This window comes from Rana temporaria, chromosome 9 (assembly GCF_905171775.1).
Source record: "Rana temporaria chromosome 9, aRanTem1.1, whole genome shotgun sequence".
Lineage (NCBI taxonomy): Eukaryota > Metazoa > Chordata > Amphibia > Anura > Ranidae > Rana > Rana temporaria.
The window spans coordinates 171,465,532-171,484,949 of record NC_053497.1 but is presented as its reverse complement, the minus strand read 5'-3'; the positions used below and the strand labels follow the sequence as shown (position 1 = coordinate 171,484,949).

Sequence of the window (19,418 nt, the reverse complement as noted above, 5' to 3'; positions counted from 1 at the left end):
CACACTGTAGGCAGAAGCACGATTCCTGTGGCGCTGGAGGCGCAGGCCTTCGCTAAGCCACATAAAAAGTATCATACTTATAGCCTACTTCAGAAGGTATGGAACAAGGTTAAATATATTCAGAATGCAGAGGGTTATACAGAATATAGTCCTATATGGCAAAATGACACGTATACTGAGTTGGCCAAGTTACAGTCTGGGGCTAGATGGAGGAAGTATGGGATTACACATCTTAAACACATATTCCGCCATGGAGTATTGCGTTCATTTACTGACTTGAGGGAGGCGTTTGGCCTTCCATATTCGATGTATTTCTCTTACTTACAATTGCTTCATGCTGTGGTGGCGCAGGGTCGCTCCTCGGAGTGGCATCTGTCACCTACCCCTGTGTTTGGTCTCTTGGTGGATGCTGGGTCGTCGAAGGGCTTTATTTTTCAGTGCTATGCCATTCTGTTACAGTCTGTGATGAAACAGCATCCCCTGAAGATAAGGGAGAAGTGGGAGGCGGACGTTGGCCAATTAGATGGAGAACAGTGGGAAGATATTTTCCAGGTAGTGAGTAGGTGCTCATTGAATCTTTCCCAAAGGCTTACCCAGCTGTATATACTGCTGCGGACGTACTACACCCCTCACAGACTACATCTGATGAATTCACAGCTTGACCCTACATGTACGCAGTGCAAAAGAGATCATGGGGATCTGATCCATATGCTGTGGAGGTGCCCCAAGCTCCACATGTATTGGGCGGGTGTGGTGACTACGGTTAACTCAGTGTTTGGTGTGTCTCTCCCACAGGACCCGAGGGCTTGTCTCTTGGGTGCTTTGGAGGAGTACGAATGGGAGGAGGATAGCAGGGAGGCCGTATGAAAGGTTGCTGGTTCAACTAGACCCAGGTTTTAAGGATAATCTGGATGTATGGAAAGTCCCCAATGCATTGGTAGTCAGAAACATCCACATGCACATATGGTATGTCCAAAACTAGACTTTATTTCTCATGCATACTTGTTCATAATCAAATCATACAAGCAGGGAACGCCCTTGTCCCAGCCAAATCATATGTAAGTAATTAGGTTATACAAGTAATATATAGCAATCTTCTTTGTGCCCTGCAGATATCTAATTTCTACTGCAGCTTATCTAATGTTTATCATTCTTTGCCTAGTACACAATAACAATGGCAATGTTCCTAGCTTTTCCTAGAAGCTCAAGGATACATAATCATACAAGCGTTAATCACTAAGGGGAAACTCTAACCGCCTTATAATGCATTATTAGTATAGGGGAACTATAGCCTATCAATGCATTGATATCTATGGGGGAACTCTAACCGCCTTTCACCGTACATAGAGTTTTATTCCAGGCGAGGAAACTTATTATGGTACACTGGAAGGATGAGGCTCCCCCGACTCTGACAGAATGGATTGCCAACATTGGGACAGTACTGAGAATTGAGAAACTGATATATCAACATAGGGGTAGTGCTTACAAGTTCGAGAGGATATGGGCAAGGTGGCTGAATATGCTGGGATTGGCCCCGGTGGACTTAGTGGTGGATAGGCTGTTGAACATTAATGTTGGGTGAAATGTAGCTATGATCTAATATGCGAGAGACTATGGGGATGCACGGAGGGAGGGTCGCCCCCAATCCAGGATTAGACTCAATTTGTGTGAGTATAATGTAGTCTTTGCTTTTTGTCTTTCCCCGCAATGTTAAGGGGACTATGTATGCCTTGTACCTCTGAAAACTGAATAAAATGTTGTTGGATATAAAAAAAAAAAAAAAAGGTAGAACTCAAAAATAAGGAAAACATACCGAGCCACCTGGCTCTCTTGTCAGCAGTTCCTCTGCTTTCTCTCAACCAATCTGATTCGTTCCAGCCCCCTGGATTCACTGGCTTCCATAGTCTTCCCAACTCTCAAGGCTGGCCAGCCTTTCCCAGTCCCTTGGCAAAGAATCCCCCTTACATGGGCTGCAGTCTCCCACAGGGCAGACCACTTTCCAGACACAGGTCTGTCTTCACACAGCAGTAACAAGCTGCACACACTCCACCATCCTCCATGTACTGCTTTTACCAGCTCCTGGTTATATTCACCTGGGCACACACCCTGCTGGCTGTCCACAACATCCGGACACAGGGTTGGAGATCCCGTTCCACCCAAGACTCTGAAGGTTCTCCAAACTACAGAGCCCCATCCAGAAATATCAAGAGCTCAGTTTTAAATCTACACTCTGTAGCTCTGCAGTCTGACGATATGCAGATTCTGTGTCCACTTTAACCCCATTTTCCCCAGAGACAGGGATTCTTGCTATTACAGTACGTTGTAATGCAAGCATTGCAATATACACAGAGAAGAAGTCATATACTGGAAGGGGGGGTATCAGAAGCAGGGCAGAGAGACTGGGCATGCTACCCATGCCCTGTGTACAATAATGGCTATTTTTGGCCATGTGTAGTATGCCGAAAATCTGCGACTAGTTAAGGCTCCATTGCAAATGGATGGTGAGATACTAAAAATTAGCTCGGCCTAAAAGTATTTGGTGTTTTCCTATGCCCAAAGAGCCACAGAGGCTGAATACAGCCTGCCATGCAAGTGGAAGGCCATATGTGGCCTTACTCTTGTAAATGGCTATGCTTCAATGCATCAGTGTTTACCCACACATGCATGTACAAGGTATTTCTTGAACCTGAAACTTACATGCTCTGAAAATACATTGTATGTACATGCAAGAAGCATCGGCAGCTGCATACAGCCATTTACTTGTATAGCAGGCTGTACACAGCCCCTGCAACCCCCAGGGCATAGGGAAACACTGAGAATTTTATGCCCAGCATATTGTCAGCCTCTCGCCATCTGTGTGCATAAGGTTTTAATGGGCTAAATACATTTTAGGTGCATCAAAACAAAAAGATGTTCCATTTTCTACAGTTAATTTGCCTTTGAGAGCGTTTGTCTGTGGACTTTTGTTTGCTTCAAATGGGTTTTCAATCTACTTATAAGTCTATGGGAATGCAAAATTCACTTAAAACAGGTCAATTACAGGTCAAATGCACCTATCTATGAAATGATTCTGAAAAAGTCTCAAACTGAAGCTGTCGACACAGACATTAAAGCAGCCACATCCTAAATAAAGAAACCTGTGCTCCACCAACATACTGTGGTGAAGGATGCTTGCTCTCTGTGTGGACAGGGCTGGTGCAAGGTTTTTTGTCTAAACACCTGAAGGTTCATTATGCTGCCCCCACCATCCTCCTGCCCATTATGTGATGGGACGCAGTGTGAAGGATGTATTCCTACATTTAGAATTTTAAGCAACTGCCTCTGAAGGCTTGTGAAATGAGGGGGCTGGTTTATTCACTCCCCACTTCCCTGCACTGTTTACAGCAACCCTGGTAACTCTTTCACATTGCACCTATAATGTGATGGCACGCAGCATGACTTAAGTCTCATACACAAGATCGGACTTCCATCAGACTTTTCCGTGGATTTCTGTCCGAAGGGCGTTGTCCGTGAACTTGGTATGCATACACACGGTAGGACCTTTTCAGCCAACAAACACGAACGTAGTGACGTAATAGACGTACTATGTGTTTTTCCTGCTCTTTACCGCCACCCTTTGGGCAACTTGTGCTATTGTTGTCTGATGTTTAGCATTGGTTCTGAGCATGCGTGTTTGGACTTTAGTCCGATGGACTTGTGTACACACGATCGGATTAGCCGGCGTAGGACATTTGTTGCCGGAAAGTTTGTCTGTTCTCACAGAGAACATTTGTCTGAAGTTTCTCACTCACTCACTCTGATGAAAAAGCTAAAGATTGTCAGATGGAGCGCACACACGGCCGGATTGTCTGCTAAACAGGTCCGTCGGACATTTGTTGTCATAAAGTCCGATCATTTGTATGGGCCTTAAGACATACCAGAGGTTGTGCCAAATATGTTCCCGTAGACCGAAATAGCCATATAAACCCCATTTCCAACGTATACCTAAAATGCTACGACGACACACTTTTGGTGTGAAAATTGTCCGTAATGGCCATTTATTATCATAAACAACCTATCAAAATTCCTAAGAACAGAAATATAGAACAACAACAGTAATGACTCCCCAGGTCATTACTGTTTGGTACCTTGAAGGCTGTACCAAACCAACACAAAATTGTATCTGAAGGACCACTTCAGGCCCATACACACGATTGGACTTTTTGACAACAAACCTCCGACGGTCCTGTTTTTGCAGACGGGCGTGTGTATGCTCCATCGGACAAACTTTTTCGCTTTTTCATCTGAGAAATGTTCGCTATGAGAACAGACAAACTTTCCGGCAACAAATGTCCGATGGAGCAAATCCGATCGTGTGTACACTAAAGTTCAAAGTACAAACACGCATGCTCAGAACCAATGCAAAATATCAGACAACAATAACAGAAGTTGACCAAAGGGCGGCGGTAAAGAGCAGAAAAACCACGTGATTTGGTAAAAGTTGTCTGAAAAGTCCTGCCGAACAAGTTCACGGGCAACGCCTTCGGAGCAAAATCCACGGAAAAGTCTGTTGGAAGTCTGATTGTGTGTATGAGGCTTTAAAGGTCCTCGGCCACAGAACACTGGCTTGAGCACAATACCAAATTTCCTGCAGACACCTTCATTTTCACAAATTCCTGTTAACCCAAAGTTAACTGGAATTAACCATAGGAACGCCATACCATAGACGGATCCTTACTTCGATATTACACAGCAAAGTTTGGATGGCTCCAAGGACCCCAACTGCCATACCACTACAACCATCCAATAAGTCCTCCATCCACAGGGCGGGAGGGTGGGAAGCTTCTTTTTATTTTTTTGCTGAAAGTGCACCTCTGACTTCATGATCCCACCTCCACACAGACGTTGCCCCACCCTCACCTTACTTTTAACCCAATCACTGTCTCTACATGTTTTAAAACTCCTGACCTTATTATGTTAAAGTGATCTCATCTTCTGGGGTCCCTGGGTGGCTGTCTCGGCTCCTCCTCGCCTCCGATAACCCCCTCCGGGGAGCGCTTTCCCAAGGGGGTTACCTTGCAGGCGCGCTCCCGAGTCCAGCATTTGCATTCATAGACACGAATGCCGGACTCGGCCCCATCCCGTGGCACCCATGTCATTGAATTTGATTTACAGCAGCGGGAGCCAATGGCTGCGCTGCTATCAGGCTATCCAATGAAGAGCCTAGAAGACCGGGCCGAGATCAAGTGCGTTATCGACGCGGGACTTTCAAGGGCTCATGTAAATAGATGGGGGGCTGGTAACAGTCAAATGTTTTTTCACCTTAAAGTGGGGTCCGGGCATAATGTTTTATTTTTTTGCAACAAAAGATAATCACATTAAATATTCCCTAAAACATATTAATAGATTCCCAATCATTCCAGAAATCATTGCAAACACTTGCCTTATATCCTCAAGCTCATGTTGTGGCCGTATCCATCCTATGTGTGGGCGTATCCATCCTATGTGTGGGCGTATACATCATATGTGTGGGCATGTGAAGCCCAGTTCCTTTTTCTTCCTGGTTTTCAGGGAGAGGTGCATGCTGGGTGATTTTTTTTATGCACAGTAATGCCCAGAGACTCCTGGTAAATGAGTGTCATCATTTTACAGGAGGCAATGGGGTCTTAGGACAGGAAGTTGAAACACCTAGGACCAGAAACTAGGCAGATTACGAAATCTGCCTAGTAACAGCCAGATAGAAGTGAGTGAAAAAAATGTTTAATTTTTTTTTTTTACATTAAAGGCAAGCTGTTAATAGAAAGTTCATTTATAGGGTGGAACTCTGCTTTAATGTATAGGATGCATTAAAGTGGAGGTTCACCCGGAAATGACAATTTTTAAGATTAGATTGATGCTCATTTTGTGAAGGGGAATCGGGTAGTTTTTTTTTTAAATCGAAGCCGTACTTACCGTTTTAGAGATACATCTTCTCCGCCGCTTCCGGGTATGGGCTGCGGGACTGGGCTTTCCTTCTTGATTGGCAGTCTACCGACAGGCTTCCGACGGTCGCATCTATCGCGTCACGATTTTCCGAAATTAGCAGAACGTCGGTGCGCAGGCGCCGTATAGAGCCGCACCGACGTTCGGCTTCTTTCGGCTACTCGTGACGCGATGGATGCGGCCGTCGGAAGCCTGTCGGAAGACTGTCAATCAAGAAGAAACGCCCAGTCCCGAAGACCATACCCGGAAGCGGCGGAGAAGATCGCTCTCTAAAACGGTAAGTACTGCTTTGTTTTTAAAAAAACTAGCCGATTCCCCTAGACAAAATGAGCATGAATCTAATCTTAAAAAAAAAATTTCGGGTGAACTCCCGCTTTAAGGTGAAAAAACGGGACGCTATACAACCCCTTTAACCCTCTAACTGTTGAACTACCCTGCTAGCCTAGTCATGCCTGCCCTTCCCCTTTTTATTTATTTTGCTTCGGGCCTCTCTTGTAGGACATCATACAGCCTTGAAAATTTGATACAAAGAAGAGCAGCGCCATCTAAGTGCAGCATTGAAATGATTATCATTCCAGTGCGCTGACAACTCAATGATCTTGTGAGTTTCCAATTGTCTACCTTGAATAAAATGTTTTAACACTGCTGCACTTAGATGGCGCTGCTCATCTTTGTGCCTTGCTTCCCGCAGAGCCCTTTCTAGCTTGTCACGAGCCAGCAGCTGTCCTAAGTTAGCACGCCTGAGACCACCATTATATTTTGTGCTGAACATGAACTATCCTGTATGGACTCCCTGTGTTAAGAGAGTTATTAATCACCTGCACTCTTTCTCTGAACAGCTGAGTATGCAATTTTTCCTGTATTGAAAATTTGACGACATGCCTGCAGTGTGTAATGAGGGGGCAGGGTGATGCACTCCCCACATCCCCTCACTGGTGACGGGCAGCTGACAGCAAACAAAAAATTCCATGCTGAGCCTGGTAGGAGAGGGGAAGCTGCGTTAGGGAACAGAAGACAGATATTTCAAAAATTCGAAACCCTCGGCAAGTGGCTTGGGATTCAGATTTTACTGCTCTCCTATCCTGGCATCCCTGCAAAGGTCCAACATACCCTTGCTGCCCACTGAGTCAGATCTATTGTTCTATAATCAGTAAGGCCCCTTTCACACGTGTGGACCGTATGTCCGCTTTTTCATCCATCCGTTTGCGGATTAAAAAGGGACATACATTGGTCCCTATGAGATTGCGGGTGTCAGCGGATGAACATCCGCTGACACCCGACCTCGTCCGCCTCCGCAAAGATCCGATTTTGCAGACGGAAGAAAACCCTATTTTTTCTTCAGTCTGCAGAGCAGATCGGATGAACGTGGACATACAATCCGTGTTCATCCGATCTCCCCATAGGGGAGAGCGGAGAAAAGACAGGGTGGTCCCTGCACAGTGTGCGGGGACCGCCTTGTCATCCGTCAGCTCAGCGGGGATCAACGGAGCGATCATTACTGATCCGCCCAATGTGAAAGGGGCCTTAATCATATGCTCCCTGCTGATTGGAGTGTTCAATTAGGCTTTTGTCCTTGCATTTGGATTCACCACGTGCTTGTTTTTTTTTTTTTAGGTACAAATTGGATGTCATACAGATAATCTCAGTCACCATCCTGAAAAAAGGCGTGCCCCGATGGTGGTTCAGAATTACACCGTAGACAAAGTCATATTACCAGTTTCCACAGTGTTTGGTGGCCTTATATACATCCTTGTTCCTGGAAGATGCAATCTTGGGAAAATGCAAATATCCATAAAGGATGCTGTGCTGGCTCCGCGCTTCAAACATGGAAAGTATATTACATTCAAGAAATTTGATATTTGCATTTAAATTTTGTGTAAATCAGATGTAAGATTCAATTTTCCGCATGCTTGTTATCATGTCTTACTGTAAACAGTTTACCTTAACCACTTGCTTACTGGGCACATATACCCCCCTCCTGCCCAGGTGAAATTTCAGCTTCCGGCACTGCGTCGCTTTAACTGACAATTGCGCAGTCGTGCAACGTGGCTCCCAAAAAAAATTGACGTCCTTTTTTCCCCACAAGTAGAACTTTTGGTGATATTTGATCACCTCTGCGGTTTTTATTTTTTGCGCTATAAACAAAAAAGAGCGACAATTTTGAAAAAAAAAATACAATATTTTTTACTTGTTGCTATAATAAATAGCCCAATTTTTTAAAAAAAATCTTTTTTTTCTCCTCAGTCTAGGCCGATACGTATTCTTCTACATATTTTTGGTAAAAAAAAAATCGCAATAAGCGACTGGTTTGCGCAAAAGTTATAGCGCCTACAAAATAGGGGACAGAATTATTATTTTTTATTATTTTATTTTTACTAGTAATGGCGGCGATCTGCGATTTTTATTGGGACTGCTACATTATGGAGGACACATCGGACACTTTTGACACATTTTTGGCACCATTCACATTTATACTGCGATCAGTGCTATAAATATGCACTAATTACTGTATAAATGTGACTGGCATTAAATGGGTTAACACTAGGGGGTGAGGAAGGGGTTAAATGTGTACCCCGAATAGTGTACACAGATCGGTCTCCTCTCTCCCTGACAGGACGCTGTCTCTGTGTGAGCCGGCAATGAGAGATGATCTCATATGTTTACATTTGAGATCATCTCTCATTGGCCGCACAGATCGCATACCAAACGGCCACTCCGATTGGCCGTTCACGGCGTTCTGTGATTGGCTGTGTCCAAGGGACACGGCCAGCACAGAATTTCCCCGCTGTGCGCTCGGGAGCTCGCACGGGGAACGAGGAAAGGGGAGGACGTCAAATGACATCCTCCTGGATTTTCAGGTCCGCGCTGAAGCCATCATTCGGCTATAGCGCGGGCCTCAAGTAGTTAAGCTTACCTTAAGCTTATTTTGTGAATCTGTTGCAAAGTTTTCATTATGGAGATCCTGCCAGGAACAGCACTTCCTGTTCCAGGCTGACAACTCCAAGCTGCTGCCTTACAAATGTTAGCGAAATGTGGTTATGCGCTACTCGTAATCCATATCTCCTGTGCTAATGAGCACCCATTTTGTCTAATGATATAATGCATCTTACCTATCACTCTATTTCCCGCATATCCCCAAGAAAACAAACAAGACCACTATGCTTTACGTCCTCAGTACCATGTTCTTCTGGCCTCTCCCCAGCACAGCACTTTTTATACATAGACAACAAAAGCATTAACAAACAGGAAGTGATGGCCCCCAACAGCCAATCGCTTCCTCCATAGAAATGACCACACAGGATATGAACGTCAACACAGGAAATCCTTCCAACAGGATTAGATTATACAACAACCAATGAATAATGGCTAGGGGAGTCTAATGGGCGTGTTTGGGCAGGGACAGTGTGTATGTTTTAAACATGGACGCTCTGCCTGAAGATAACAATTCAAAAGATCTTGTTTTACAGTTGGTATGAATACTTATTCTGCTTTGTTCAGAGAACAACGCATACCCGGATTATACTACTGTTCCTGCTGATAGGAGATTATCTACAGGTGCACGCTATGCGTGGTCTAGTGGCTAGAATTTGGTGCTCTCAGCGCCGTGGCTGGGTCCGATTCCCAATCAGGGAATTCTTTTTTTGCCCGGAAGCAGCTTGATGACTCCATCATCTGGGCCTCCTTGCCCCCATTTTTGGAGACCTTGGTTCTGACTGAAGAAAGCAGCATTTGCCCACTCCAAAATGCATCAACGCCATCTTGGGTAGTTGCCCTTGACTTCCTATCCCTTGCCTGGGAAGAGCAGGGCACAGCTCTCCCTGGTGGTCTAGTGGCTAGGATTCGGCGCTCTCACCGCCGCGGCCCGGGTTCGATTCCCGGTCAGGGAATTCTTCTTTGCCCCCGGCAGCAGCTGGACGACTCCACCGTCTGGGCCTCGGCTTGGTAGAGCCCAAAAATGCTCCGCCATCCATCTGCATGGCTTTCTCAGTTCCAAAGAGCGTTGTCCGCCTTTTTCGCGCTTTCACACCCACACGGCCAACTCGGGCAGCTGTTAAGAGACTAGGACAACCCACTGCTAACCAACTGTAGCTAGAAGAGCCTCCTTGCCCCCCATTTTGGAGACCTTGGTTCTGACCGAAGAAAGCAGCATTTCCCCCACTCCAAAATGCATCAACGCCATCTTGGGTAGTTGCCCTTGACTTCCTATCCCTTGCCTGGGAAGTGCAGGGCACAGCTCTCCCTGGTGGTCTAGTGGCTAGGATTCAGCGCTCTCACCGCCACGGCCCGGGTTCGATTCCCGGTCAGGGAATTCTTCTTTGCCCCCGGCAGCAGCTGGACGACTCCACCGTCTGGGCCTCGGCTTGGTAGAGCCCAAAAATGCTCCGCCATCCATCTGCATGGCTTTCTCAGTTCCAAAGAGCGTTGTCCGCCTTTTTCGCGCTTTCACACCCACACGGCCAACTCGGGCAGCTGTTAAGAGACTAGGACAACCCACTGCTAACCAACTGTAGCTAGAAGAGCCTCCTTGCCCCCCATTTTGGAGACCTTGGTTCTGACCGAAGAAAGCAGCATTTCCCCCACTCCAAAATGCATCAACGCCATCTTGGGTAGTTGCCCTTGACTTCCTATCCCTTGCCTGGGAAGAGCAGGGCACAGCTCTCCCTGGTGGTCTAGTGGCTAGGATTTGGCGCTCTCACCGCCGCGGCCCGGGTTCGATTCCCGGTCAGGGAATTCTTCTTTGCCCCCGGCAGCAGCTGGACGACTCCACCGTATGGGCCTCGGCTTGGTAGAGCCCAAAAATGCTCCGCCATCCATCTGCGTGGCTTTCTCAGTTCCAAAGAGCGTTGTCCGCCTTTTTCGCGCTTTCACACCCACACGGCCAACTCAGGCAGCTGTTAAGAGACAAGGACAACCCACTGCTAACCAACTGTAGCTAGAAGAGCCTCCTTGCCCCCCATTTTGGAGACCTTGGTTCTGACCGAAGAAAGCAGCATTTCCCCCACTCCAAAATGCATCAACGCCATCTTGGATAGTTGCCCTTGACTTCCTATCCCTTGCCTGGGAAGAGCAGGGCACAGCTCTCCCTGGTGGTCTAGTGGCTAGGATTCGGCGCTCTCACCGCCGCGGCCCGGGTTCGATTCCCGGTCAGGGAATTCTTCTTTGCCCCCGGCAGCAGCTGGACGACTCCACCGTCTGGGCCTCGGCTTGGTAGAGCCCAAAAATGCTCCGCCATCCATCTGCATGGCTTTCTCAGTTCCAAAGAGCGTTGTCCGCCTTTTTCGCGCTTTCACACCCACACGGCCAACTCGGGCAGCTGTTAAGAGACTAGGACAACCCACTGCTAACCAACTGTAGCTAGAAGAGCCTCCTTGCCCCCCATTTTGGAGACCTTGGTTCTGACCGAAGAAAGCAGCATTTCCCCCACTCCAAAATGCATCAACGCCATCTTGGGTAGTTGCCCTTGACTTCCTATCCCTTGCCTGGGAAGAGTAGGGCACAGCTCTCCCTGGTGGTCTAGTGGCTAGGATTTGGCGCTCTCACCGCCGCGGCCCGGGTTCGATTCCCGGTCAGGGAATTCTTCTTTGCCCCCGGCAGCAGCTGGACGACTCCACCGTCTGGGCCTCGGCTTGGTAGAGCCCAAAAATGCTCCGCCATCCATCTGCATGGCTTTCTCAGTTCTAAAGAGCGTTGTCCGCCTTTTTCGCGCTTTCACACCCACACGGCCAACTCGGGCAGCTGTTAAGAGACTAGGACAACCCACTGCTAACCAACTGTAGCTAGAAGAGCCTCCTTGCCCCCCATTTTGGAGACCTTGGTTCTGACCGAAGAAAGCAGCATTTCCCCCACTCCAAAATGCATCAACGCCATCTTGGGTAGTTGCCCTTGACTTCCTATCCCTTGCCTGGGAAGAGCAGGGCACAGCTCTCCCTGGTGGTCTAGTGGCTAGGATTCGGCGCTCTCACCGCCGCGGCCTGGGTTCGATTCCCGGTTAGGGAATTCTTCTTTGCCCCCGGCAGCAGCTGGACGACTCCACCGTCTGGGCCTCGGCTTGGTAGAGCCCAAAAATGCTCCGCCATCCATCTGCGTGGCTTTCTCAGTTCCAAAGAGCGTTGTCCGCCTTTTTCGCGCTTTCACACCCACACGGCCAACTCGGGCAGCTGTTAAGAGACTAGGACAACCCACTGCTAACCAACTGTAGCTAGAAGAGCCTCCTTGCCCCCCATTTTGGAGACCTTGGTTCTGACCGAAGAAAGCAGCATTTCCCCCACTCCAAAATGCATCAACGCCATCTTGGGTAGTTGCCCTTGACTTCCTATCCCTTGCCTGGGAAGAGTAGGGCACAGCTCTCCCTGGTGGTCTAGTGGCTAGGATTTGGCGCTCTCACCGCCGCGGCCCGGGTTCGATTCCCGGTCAGGGAATTCTTCTTTGCCCCCGGCAGCAGCTGGACGACTCCACCGTCTGGGCCTCGGCTTGGTAGAGCCCAAAAATGCTCCGCCATCCATCTGCATGGCTTTCTCAGTTCCAAAGAGCGTTGTCCGCCTTTTTCGCGCTTTCACACCCACACGGCCAACTCGGGCAGCTGTTAAGAGACTAGGACAACCCACTGCTAACCAACTGTAGCTAGAAGAGCCTCCTTGCCCCCCATTTTGGAGACCTTGGTTCTGACCGAAGAAAGCAGCATTTCCCCCACTCCAAAATGCATCAACGCCATCTTGGGTAGTTGCCCTTGACTTCCTATCCCTTGCCTGGGAAGAGCAGGGCACAGCTCTCCCTGGTGGTCTAGTGGCTAGGATTCGGCGCTCTCACCGCCGCGGCCTGGGTTCGATTCCCGGTCAGGGAATTCTTCTTTGCCCCCGGCAGCAGCTGGACGACTCCACCGTCTGGGCCTCGGCTTGGTAGAGCCCAAAAATGCTCCGCCATCCATCTGTGTGGCTTTCTCAGTTCCAAAGAGCGTTGTCCGCCTTTTTCGCGCTTTCACACCCACACGGCCAACTCGGGCAGCTGTTAAGAGACTAGGACAACCCACTGCTAACCAACTGTAGCTAGAAGAGCCTCCTTGCCCCCCATTTTGGAGACCTTGGTTCTGACCGAAGAAAGCAGCATTTCCCCCACTCCAAAATGCATCAACGCCATCTTGGGTAGTTGCCCTTGACTTCCTATCCCTTGCCTGGGAAGAGCAGGGCACAGCTCTCCCTGGTGGTCTAGTGGCTAGGATTCGGCGCTCTCACCGCCGCGGCCCGGGTTCGATTCCCGGTCAGGGAATTCTTCTTTGCCCCCGGCAGCAGCTGGACGACTCCACCGTCTGGGCCTCGGCTTGGTAGAGCCCAAAAATGCTCCGCCATCCATCTGCATGGCTTTCTCAGTTCCAAAGAGCGTTGTCCGCCTTTTTCGCGCTTTCACACCCACACGGCCAACTCGGGCAGCTGTTAAGAGACTAGGACAACCCACTGCTAACCAACTGTAGCTAGAAGAGCCTCCTTGCCCCCCATTTTGGAGACCTTGGTTCTGACCGAAGAAAGCAGCATTTCCCCCACTCCAAAATGCATCAACGCCATCTTGGGTAGTTGCCCTTGACTTCCTATTCCTTGCCTGGGAAGAGCAGGGCACAGCTCTCCCTGGTGGTCTAGTGGCTAGGATTCGGCGCTCTCACCGCCGCGGCCCGGGTTCGATTCCCGGTCAGGGAATTCTTCTTTGCCCCCGGCAGCAGCTGGACGACTCCACCGTCTGGGCCTCGGCTTGGTAGAGCCCAAAAATGCTCCGCCATCCATCTGCATGGCTTTCTCAGTTCCAAAGAGCGTTGTCCGCCTTTTTCGCGCTTTCACACCCACACGGCCAACTCGGGCAGCTGTTAAGAGACTAGGACAACCCACTGCTAACCAACTGTAGCTAGAAGAGCCTCCTTGCCCCCCATTTTGGAGACCTTGGTTCTGACCGAAGAAAGCAGCATTTCCCCCACTCCAAAATGCATCAACGCCATCTTGGGTAGTTGCCCTTGACTTCCTATCCTTGCCTGGGAAGAGCAGGGCACAGCTCTCCCTGGTGGTCTAGTGGCTAGGATTCGGCGCTCTCACCGCCGCGGCCCGGGTTCGATTCCCGGTCAGGGAATTCTTCTTTGCCCCCGGCAGCAGCTGGACGACTCCACCGTCTGGGCCTCGGCTTGGTAGAGCCCAAAAATGCTCCGCCATCCATCTGCATGGCTTTCTCAGTTCCAAAGAGCGTTGTCCGCCTTTTTCGCGCTTTCACACCCACACGGCCAACTCGGGCAGCTGTTAAGAGACTAGGACAACCCACTGCTAACCAACTGTAGCTAGAAGAGCCTCCTTGCCCCCCATTTTGGAGACCTTGGTTCTGACCGAAGAAAGCAGCATTTCCCCCACTCCAAAATGCATCAACGCCATCTTGGGTAGTTGCCCTTGACTTCCTATCCCTTGCCTGGGAAGAGCAGGGCACAGCTCTCCCTGGTGGTCTAGTGGCTAGGATTCGGCGCTCTCACCGCCGCGGCCCGGGTTCGATTCCCGGTCAGGGAATTCTTCTTTGCCCCCGGCAGCAGCTGGACGACTCCACCGTCTGGGCCTCGGCTTGGTAGAGCCCAAAAATGCTCCGCCATCCATCTGCATGGCTTTCTCAGTTCCAAAGAGCGTTGTCCGCCTTTTTCGCGCTTTCACACCCACACGGCCAACTCGGGCAGCTGTTAAGAGACTAGGACAACCCACTGCTAACCAACTGTAGCTAGAAGAGCCTCCTTGCCCCCCATTTTGGAGACCTTGGTTCTGACCGAAGAAAGCAGCATTTCCCCCACTCCAAAATGCATCAACGCCATCTTGGGTAGTTGCCCTTGACTTCCTATCCCTTGCCTGGGAAGAGCAGGGCACAGCTCTCCCTGGTGGTCTAGTGGCTAGGATTCGGCGCTCTCACCGCCGCGGCCCGGGTTCGATTCCCGGTCAGGGAATTCTTCTTTGCCCCCGGCAGCAGCTGGACGACTCCACCGTCTGGGCCTCGGCTTGGTAGAGCCCAAAAATGCTCCGCCATCCATCTGCATGGCTTTCTCAGTTCCAAAGAGCGTTGTCCGCCTTTTTCGCGCTTTCACACCCACACGGCCAACTCGGGCAGCTGTTAAGAGACTAGGACAACCCACTGCTAACCAACTGTAGCTAGAAGAGCCTCCTTGCCCCCCATTTTGGAGACCTTGGTTCTGACCGAAGAAAGCAGCATTTCCCCCACTCCAAAATGCATCAACGCCATCTTGGGTAGTTGCCCTTGACTTCCTATCCCTTGCCTGGGAAGAGCAGGGCACAGCTCTCCCTGGTGGTCTAGTGGCTAGGATTCGGCGCTCTCACCGCCGCGGCCCGGGTTCGATTCCCGGTCAGGGAATTCTTCTTTGCCCCCGGCAGCAGCTGGACGACTCCACCGTCTGGGCCTCGGCTTGGTAGAGCCCAAAAATGCTCCGCCATCCATCTGCATGGCTTTCTCAGTTCCAAAGAGCGTTGTCCGCCTTTTTCGCGCTTTCACACCCACACGGCCAACTCGGGCAGCTGTTAAGAGACTAGGACAACCCACTGCTAACCAACTGTAGCTAGAAGAGCCTCCTTGCCCCCCATTTTGGAGACCTTGGTTCTGACCGAAGAAAGCAGCATTTCCCCCACTCCAAAATGCATCAACGCCATCTTGGGTAGTTGCCCTTGACTTCCTATCCCTTGCCTGGGAAGAGCAGGGCACAGCTCTCCCTGGTGGTCTAGTGGCTAGGATTCGGCGCTCTCACCGCCGCGGCCCGGGTTCGATTCCCGGTCAGGGAATTCTTCTTTGCCCCCGGCAGCAGCTGGACGACTCCACCGTCTGGGCCTCGGCTTGGTAGAGCCCAAAAATGCTCCGCCATCCATCTGCATGGCTTTCTCAGTTCCAAAGAGCGTTGTCCGCCTTTTTCGCGCTTTCACACCCACACGGCCAACTCGGGCAGCTGTTAAGAGACTAGGACAACCCACTGCTAACCAACTGTAGCTAGAAGAGCCTCCTTGCCCCCCATTTTGGAGACCTTGGTTCTGACCGAAGAAAGCAGCATTTCCCCCACTCCAAAATGCATCAACGCCATCTTGGGTAGTTGCCCTTGACTTCCTATCCCTTGCCTGGGAAGAGCAGGGCACAGCTCTCCCTGGTGGTCTAGTGGCTAGGATTCGGCGCTCTCACCGCCGCGGCCCGGGTTCGATTCCCGGTCAGGGAATTCTTCTTTGCCCCCGGCAGCAGCTGGACGACTCCACCGTCTGGGCCTCGGCTTGGTAGAGCCCAAAAATGCTCCGCCATCCATCTGCGTGGCTTTCTCAGTTCCAAAGAGCGTTGTCCGCCTTTTTCGCGCTTTCACACCCACACGGCCAACTCGGGCAGCTGTTAAGAGACTAGGACAACCCACTGCTAACCAACTGTAGCTAGAAGAGCCTCCTTGCCCCCCATTTTGGAGACCTTGGTTCTGACCGAAGAAAGCAGCATTTCCCCCACTCCAAAATGCATCAACGCCATCTTGGGTAGTTGCCCTTGACTTCCTATCCCTTGCCTGGGAAGAGCAGGGCACAGCTCTCCCTGGTGGTCTAGTGGCTAGGATTCGGCGCTCTCACCGCCGCGGCCCGGGTTCGATTCCCGGTCAGGGAATTCTTCTTTGCCCCCGGCAGCAGCTGGACGACTCCACCGTCTGGGCCTCGGCTTGGTAGAGCCCAAAAATGCTCCGCCATCCATCTGCATGGCTTTCTCAGTTCCAAAGAGCGTTGTCCGCCTTTTTCGCGCTTTCACACCCACACGGCCAACTCGGGCAGCTGTTAAGAGACTAGGACAACCCACTGCTAACCAACTGTAGCTAGAAGAGCCTCCTTGCCCCCCATTTTGGAGACCTTGGTTCTGACCGAAGAAAGCAGCATTTCCCCCACTCCAAAATGCATCAACGCCATCTTGGGTAGTTGCCCTTGACTTCCTATCCCTTGCCTGGGAAGAGCAGGGCACAGCTCTCCCTGGTGGTCTAGTGGCTAGGATTCGGCGCTCTCACCGCCGCGGCCCGGGTTCGATTCCCGGTCAGGGAATTCTTCTTTGCCCCCGGCAGCAGCTGGACGACTCCACCGTCTGGGCCTCGGCTTGGTAGAGCCCAAAAATGCTCCGCCATCCATCTGCATGGCTTTCTCAGTTCCAAAGAGCGTTGTCCGCCTTTTTCGCGCTTTCACACCCACACGGCCAACTCGGGCAGCTGTTAAGAGACTAGGACAACCCACTGCTAACCAACTGTAGCTAGAAGAGCCTCCTTGCCCCCCATTTTGGAGACCTTGGTTCTGACCGAAGAAAGCAGCATTTCCCCCACTCCAAAATGCATCAACGCCATCTTGGGTAGTTGCCCTTGACTTCCTATCCCTTGCCTGGGAAGAGCAGGGCACAGCTCTCCCTGGTGGTCTAGTGGCTAGGATTCGGCGCTCTCACCGCCGCGGCCCGGGTTCGATTCCCGGTCAGGGAATTCTTCTTTGCCCCCGGCAGCAGCTGGACGACTCCACCGTCTGGGCCTCGGCTTGGTAGAGCCCAAAAATGCTCCGCCATCCATCTGCATGGCTTTCTCAGTTCCAAAGAGCGTTGTCCGCCTTTTTCGCGCTTTCACACCCACACGGCCAACTCGGGCAGCTGTTAAGAGACTAGGACAACCCACTGCTAACCAACTGTAGCTAGAAGAGCCTCCTTGCCCCCCATTTTGGAGACCTTGGTTCTGACCGAAGAAAGCAGCATTTCCCCCACTCCAAAATGCATCAACGCCATCTTGGGTAGTTGCCCTTGACTTCCTATCCCTTGCCTGGGAAGAGCAGGGCACAGCTCTCCCTGGTGGTCTAGTGGCTAGGATTCGGCGCTCTCACCGCCGCGGCCCGGGTTCGATTCCCGGTCAGGGAATTCTTCTTTGCCCCCGGCAGCAGCTGGACGACTCCACCGTCTGGGCCTCGGCTTGGTAGAGCCCAAAAATGCTCCGCCATCCATCTGCATGGCTTTCTCAGTTCCAAAGAGCGTTGTCCGCCTTTTTCGCGCTTTCACACCCACACGGCCAACTCGGGCAGCTGTTAAGAGACTAGGACAACCCACTGCTAACCAACTGTAGCTAGAAGAGCCTCCTTGCCCCCCATTTTGGAGACCTTGGTTCTGACCGAAGAAAGCAGCATTTCCCCCACTCCAAAATGCATCAACGCCATCTTGGGTAGTTGCCCTTGACTTCCTATCCCTTGCCTGGGAAGAGCAGGGCACAGCTCTCCCTGGTGGTCTAGTGGCTAGGATTCGGCGCTCTCACCGCCGCGGCCCGGGTTCGATTCCCGGTCAGGGAATTCTTCTTTGCCCCCGGCAGCAGCTGGACGACTCCACCGTCTGGGCCTCGGCTTGGTAGAGCCCAAAAATGCTCCGCCATCCATCTGCATGGCTTTCTCAGTTCCAAAGAGCGTTGTCCGCCTTTTTCGCGCTTTCACACCCACACGGCCAACTCGGGCAGCTGTTAAGAGACTAGGACAACCCACTGCTAACCAACTGTAGCTAGAAGAGCCTCCTTGCCCCCCATTTTGGAGACCTTGGTTCTGACCGAAGAAAGCAGCATTTCCCCCACTCCAAAATGCATCAACGCCATCTTGGGTAGTTGCCCTTGACTTCCTATCCCTTGCCTGGGAAGAGCAGGGCACAGCTCTCCCTGGTGGTCTAGTGGCTAGGATTCGGCGCTCTCACCGCCGCGGCCCGGGTTCGATTCCCGGTCAGGGAATTCTTCTTTGCCCCCGGCAGCAGCTGGACGACTCCACCGTCTGGGCCTCGGCTTGGTAGAGCCCAAAAATGCTCCGCCATCCATCTGCATGGCTTTCTCAGTTCCAAAGAGCGTTGTCCGCCTTTTTCGCGCTTTCACACCCACACGGCCAACTCGGGCAGCTGTTAAGAGACTAGGACAACCCACTGCTAACCAACTGTAGCTAGAAGAGCCTCCTTGCCCCCCATTTTGGAGACCTTGGTTCTGACCGAAGAAAGCAGCATTTCCCCCACTCCAAAATGCATCAACGCCATCTTGGGTAGTTGCCCTTGACTTCCTATCCCTTGCCTGGGAAGAGCAGGGCACAGCTCTCCCTGGTGGTCTAGTGGCTAGGATTCGGCGCTCTCACCGCCGCGGCCCGGGTTCGATTCCCGGTCAGGGAATTCTTCTTTGCCCCCGGCAGCAGCTGGACGACTCCACCGTCTGGGCCTCGGCTTGGTAGAGCCCAAAAATGCTCCGCCATCCATCTGCATGGCTTTCTCAGTTCCAAAGAGCGTTGTCCGCCTTTTTCGCGCTTTCACACCCACACGGCCAACTCGGGCAGCTGTTAAGAGACTAGGACAACCCACTGCTAACCAACTGTAGCTAGAAGAGCCTCCTTGCCCCCCATTTTGGAGACCTTGGTTCTGACCGAAGAAAGCAGCATTTCCCCCACTCCAAAATGCATCAA

At 51.0% G+C, this 19,418-nt stretch overlaps 1 protein-coding gene and 23 non-coding genes across 24 annotated transcripts in view; all 24 read left to right on the top strand.

Moving 5' to 3' along the window:
- Positions 1 to 19,418, top strand: part of LOC120914627 (TRPM8 channel-associated factor homolog) — an 88,943-nt gene that overhangs the window by 39,839 nt on the left and 29,686 nt on the right. Inside the window, exon 5 of the mRNA XM_040325311.1 lies at positions 7,576 to 7,822. Coding sequence (XP_040181245.1) covers positions 7,576 to 7,822 — 247 coding nt within the window. The remainder of the gene's footprint in view (positions 1 to 7,575; positions 7,823 to 19,418) is intronic.
- Positions 9,777 to 9,848, top strand: TRNAE-CUC. Its single transcript has one exon. It is a non-coding gene; the product is annotated as a tRNA-Glu (tRNA).
- TRNAE-CUC lies at positions 10,199 to 10,270 on the top strand. Its single transcript has one exon. It is a non-coding gene; the product is annotated as a tRNA-Glu (tRNA).
- On the top strand, positions 10,621 to 10,692 carry TRNAE-CUC. Its single transcript has one exon. It is a non-coding gene; the product is annotated as a tRNA-Glu (tRNA).
- On the top strand, positions 11,043 to 11,114 carry TRNAE-CUC. The gene has a single exon. It is a non-coding gene; the product is annotated as a tRNA-Glu (tRNA).
- On the top strand, positions 11,465 to 11,536 carry TRNAE-CUC. Its single transcript has one exon. It is a non-coding gene; the product is annotated as a tRNA-Glu (tRNA).
- TRNAE-CUC lies at positions 11,887 to 11,958 on the top strand. The gene has a single exon. It is a non-coding gene; the product is annotated as a tRNA-Glu (tRNA).
- Positions 12,309 to 12,380, top strand: TRNAE-CUC. The gene has a single exon. It is a non-coding gene; the product is annotated as a tRNA-Glu (tRNA).
- Positions 12,731 to 12,802, top strand: TRNAE-CUC. Its single transcript has one exon. It is a non-coding gene; the product is annotated as a tRNA-Glu (tRNA).
- TRNAE-CUC lies at positions 13,153 to 13,224 on the top strand. The gene has a single exon. It is a non-coding gene; the product is annotated as a tRNA-Glu (tRNA).
- Positions 13,575 to 13,646, top strand: TRNAE-CUC. The gene has a single exon. It is a non-coding gene; the product is annotated as a tRNA-Glu (tRNA).
- On the top strand, positions 13,996 to 14,067 carry TRNAE-CUC. The gene has a single exon. It is a non-coding gene; the product is annotated as a tRNA-Glu (tRNA).
- Positions 14,418 to 14,489, top strand: TRNAE-CUC. Its single transcript has one exon. It is a non-coding gene; the product is annotated as a tRNA-Glu (tRNA).
- Positions 14,840 to 14,911, top strand: TRNAE-CUC. The gene has a single exon. It is a non-coding gene; the product is annotated as a tRNA-Glu (tRNA).
- On the top strand, positions 15,262 to 15,333 carry TRNAE-CUC. The gene has a single exon. It is a non-coding gene; the product is annotated as a tRNA-Glu (tRNA).
- Positions 15,684 to 15,755, top strand: TRNAE-CUC. Its single transcript has one exon. It is a non-coding gene; the product is annotated as a tRNA-Glu (tRNA).
- Positions 16,106 to 16,177, top strand: TRNAE-CUC. Its single transcript has one exon. It is a non-coding gene; the product is annotated as a tRNA-Glu (tRNA).
- On the top strand, positions 16,528 to 16,599 carry TRNAE-CUC. Its single transcript has one exon. It is a non-coding gene; the product is annotated as a tRNA-Glu (tRNA).
- On the top strand, positions 16,950 to 17,021 carry TRNAE-CUC. The gene has a single exon. It is a non-coding gene; the product is annotated as a tRNA-Glu (tRNA).
- Positions 17,372 to 17,443, top strand: TRNAE-CUC. Its single transcript has one exon. It is a non-coding gene; the product is annotated as a tRNA-Glu (tRNA).
- TRNAE-CUC lies at positions 17,794 to 17,865 on the top strand. The gene has a single exon. It is a non-coding gene; the product is annotated as a tRNA-Glu (tRNA).
- On the top strand, positions 18,216 to 18,287 carry TRNAE-CUC. The gene has a single exon. It is a non-coding gene; the product is annotated as a tRNA-Glu (tRNA).
- TRNAE-CUC lies at positions 18,638 to 18,709 on the top strand. The gene has a single exon. It is a non-coding gene; the product is annotated as a tRNA-Glu (tRNA).
- TRNAE-CUC lies at positions 19,060 to 19,131 on the top strand. Its single transcript has one exon. It is a non-coding gene; the product is annotated as a tRNA-Glu (tRNA).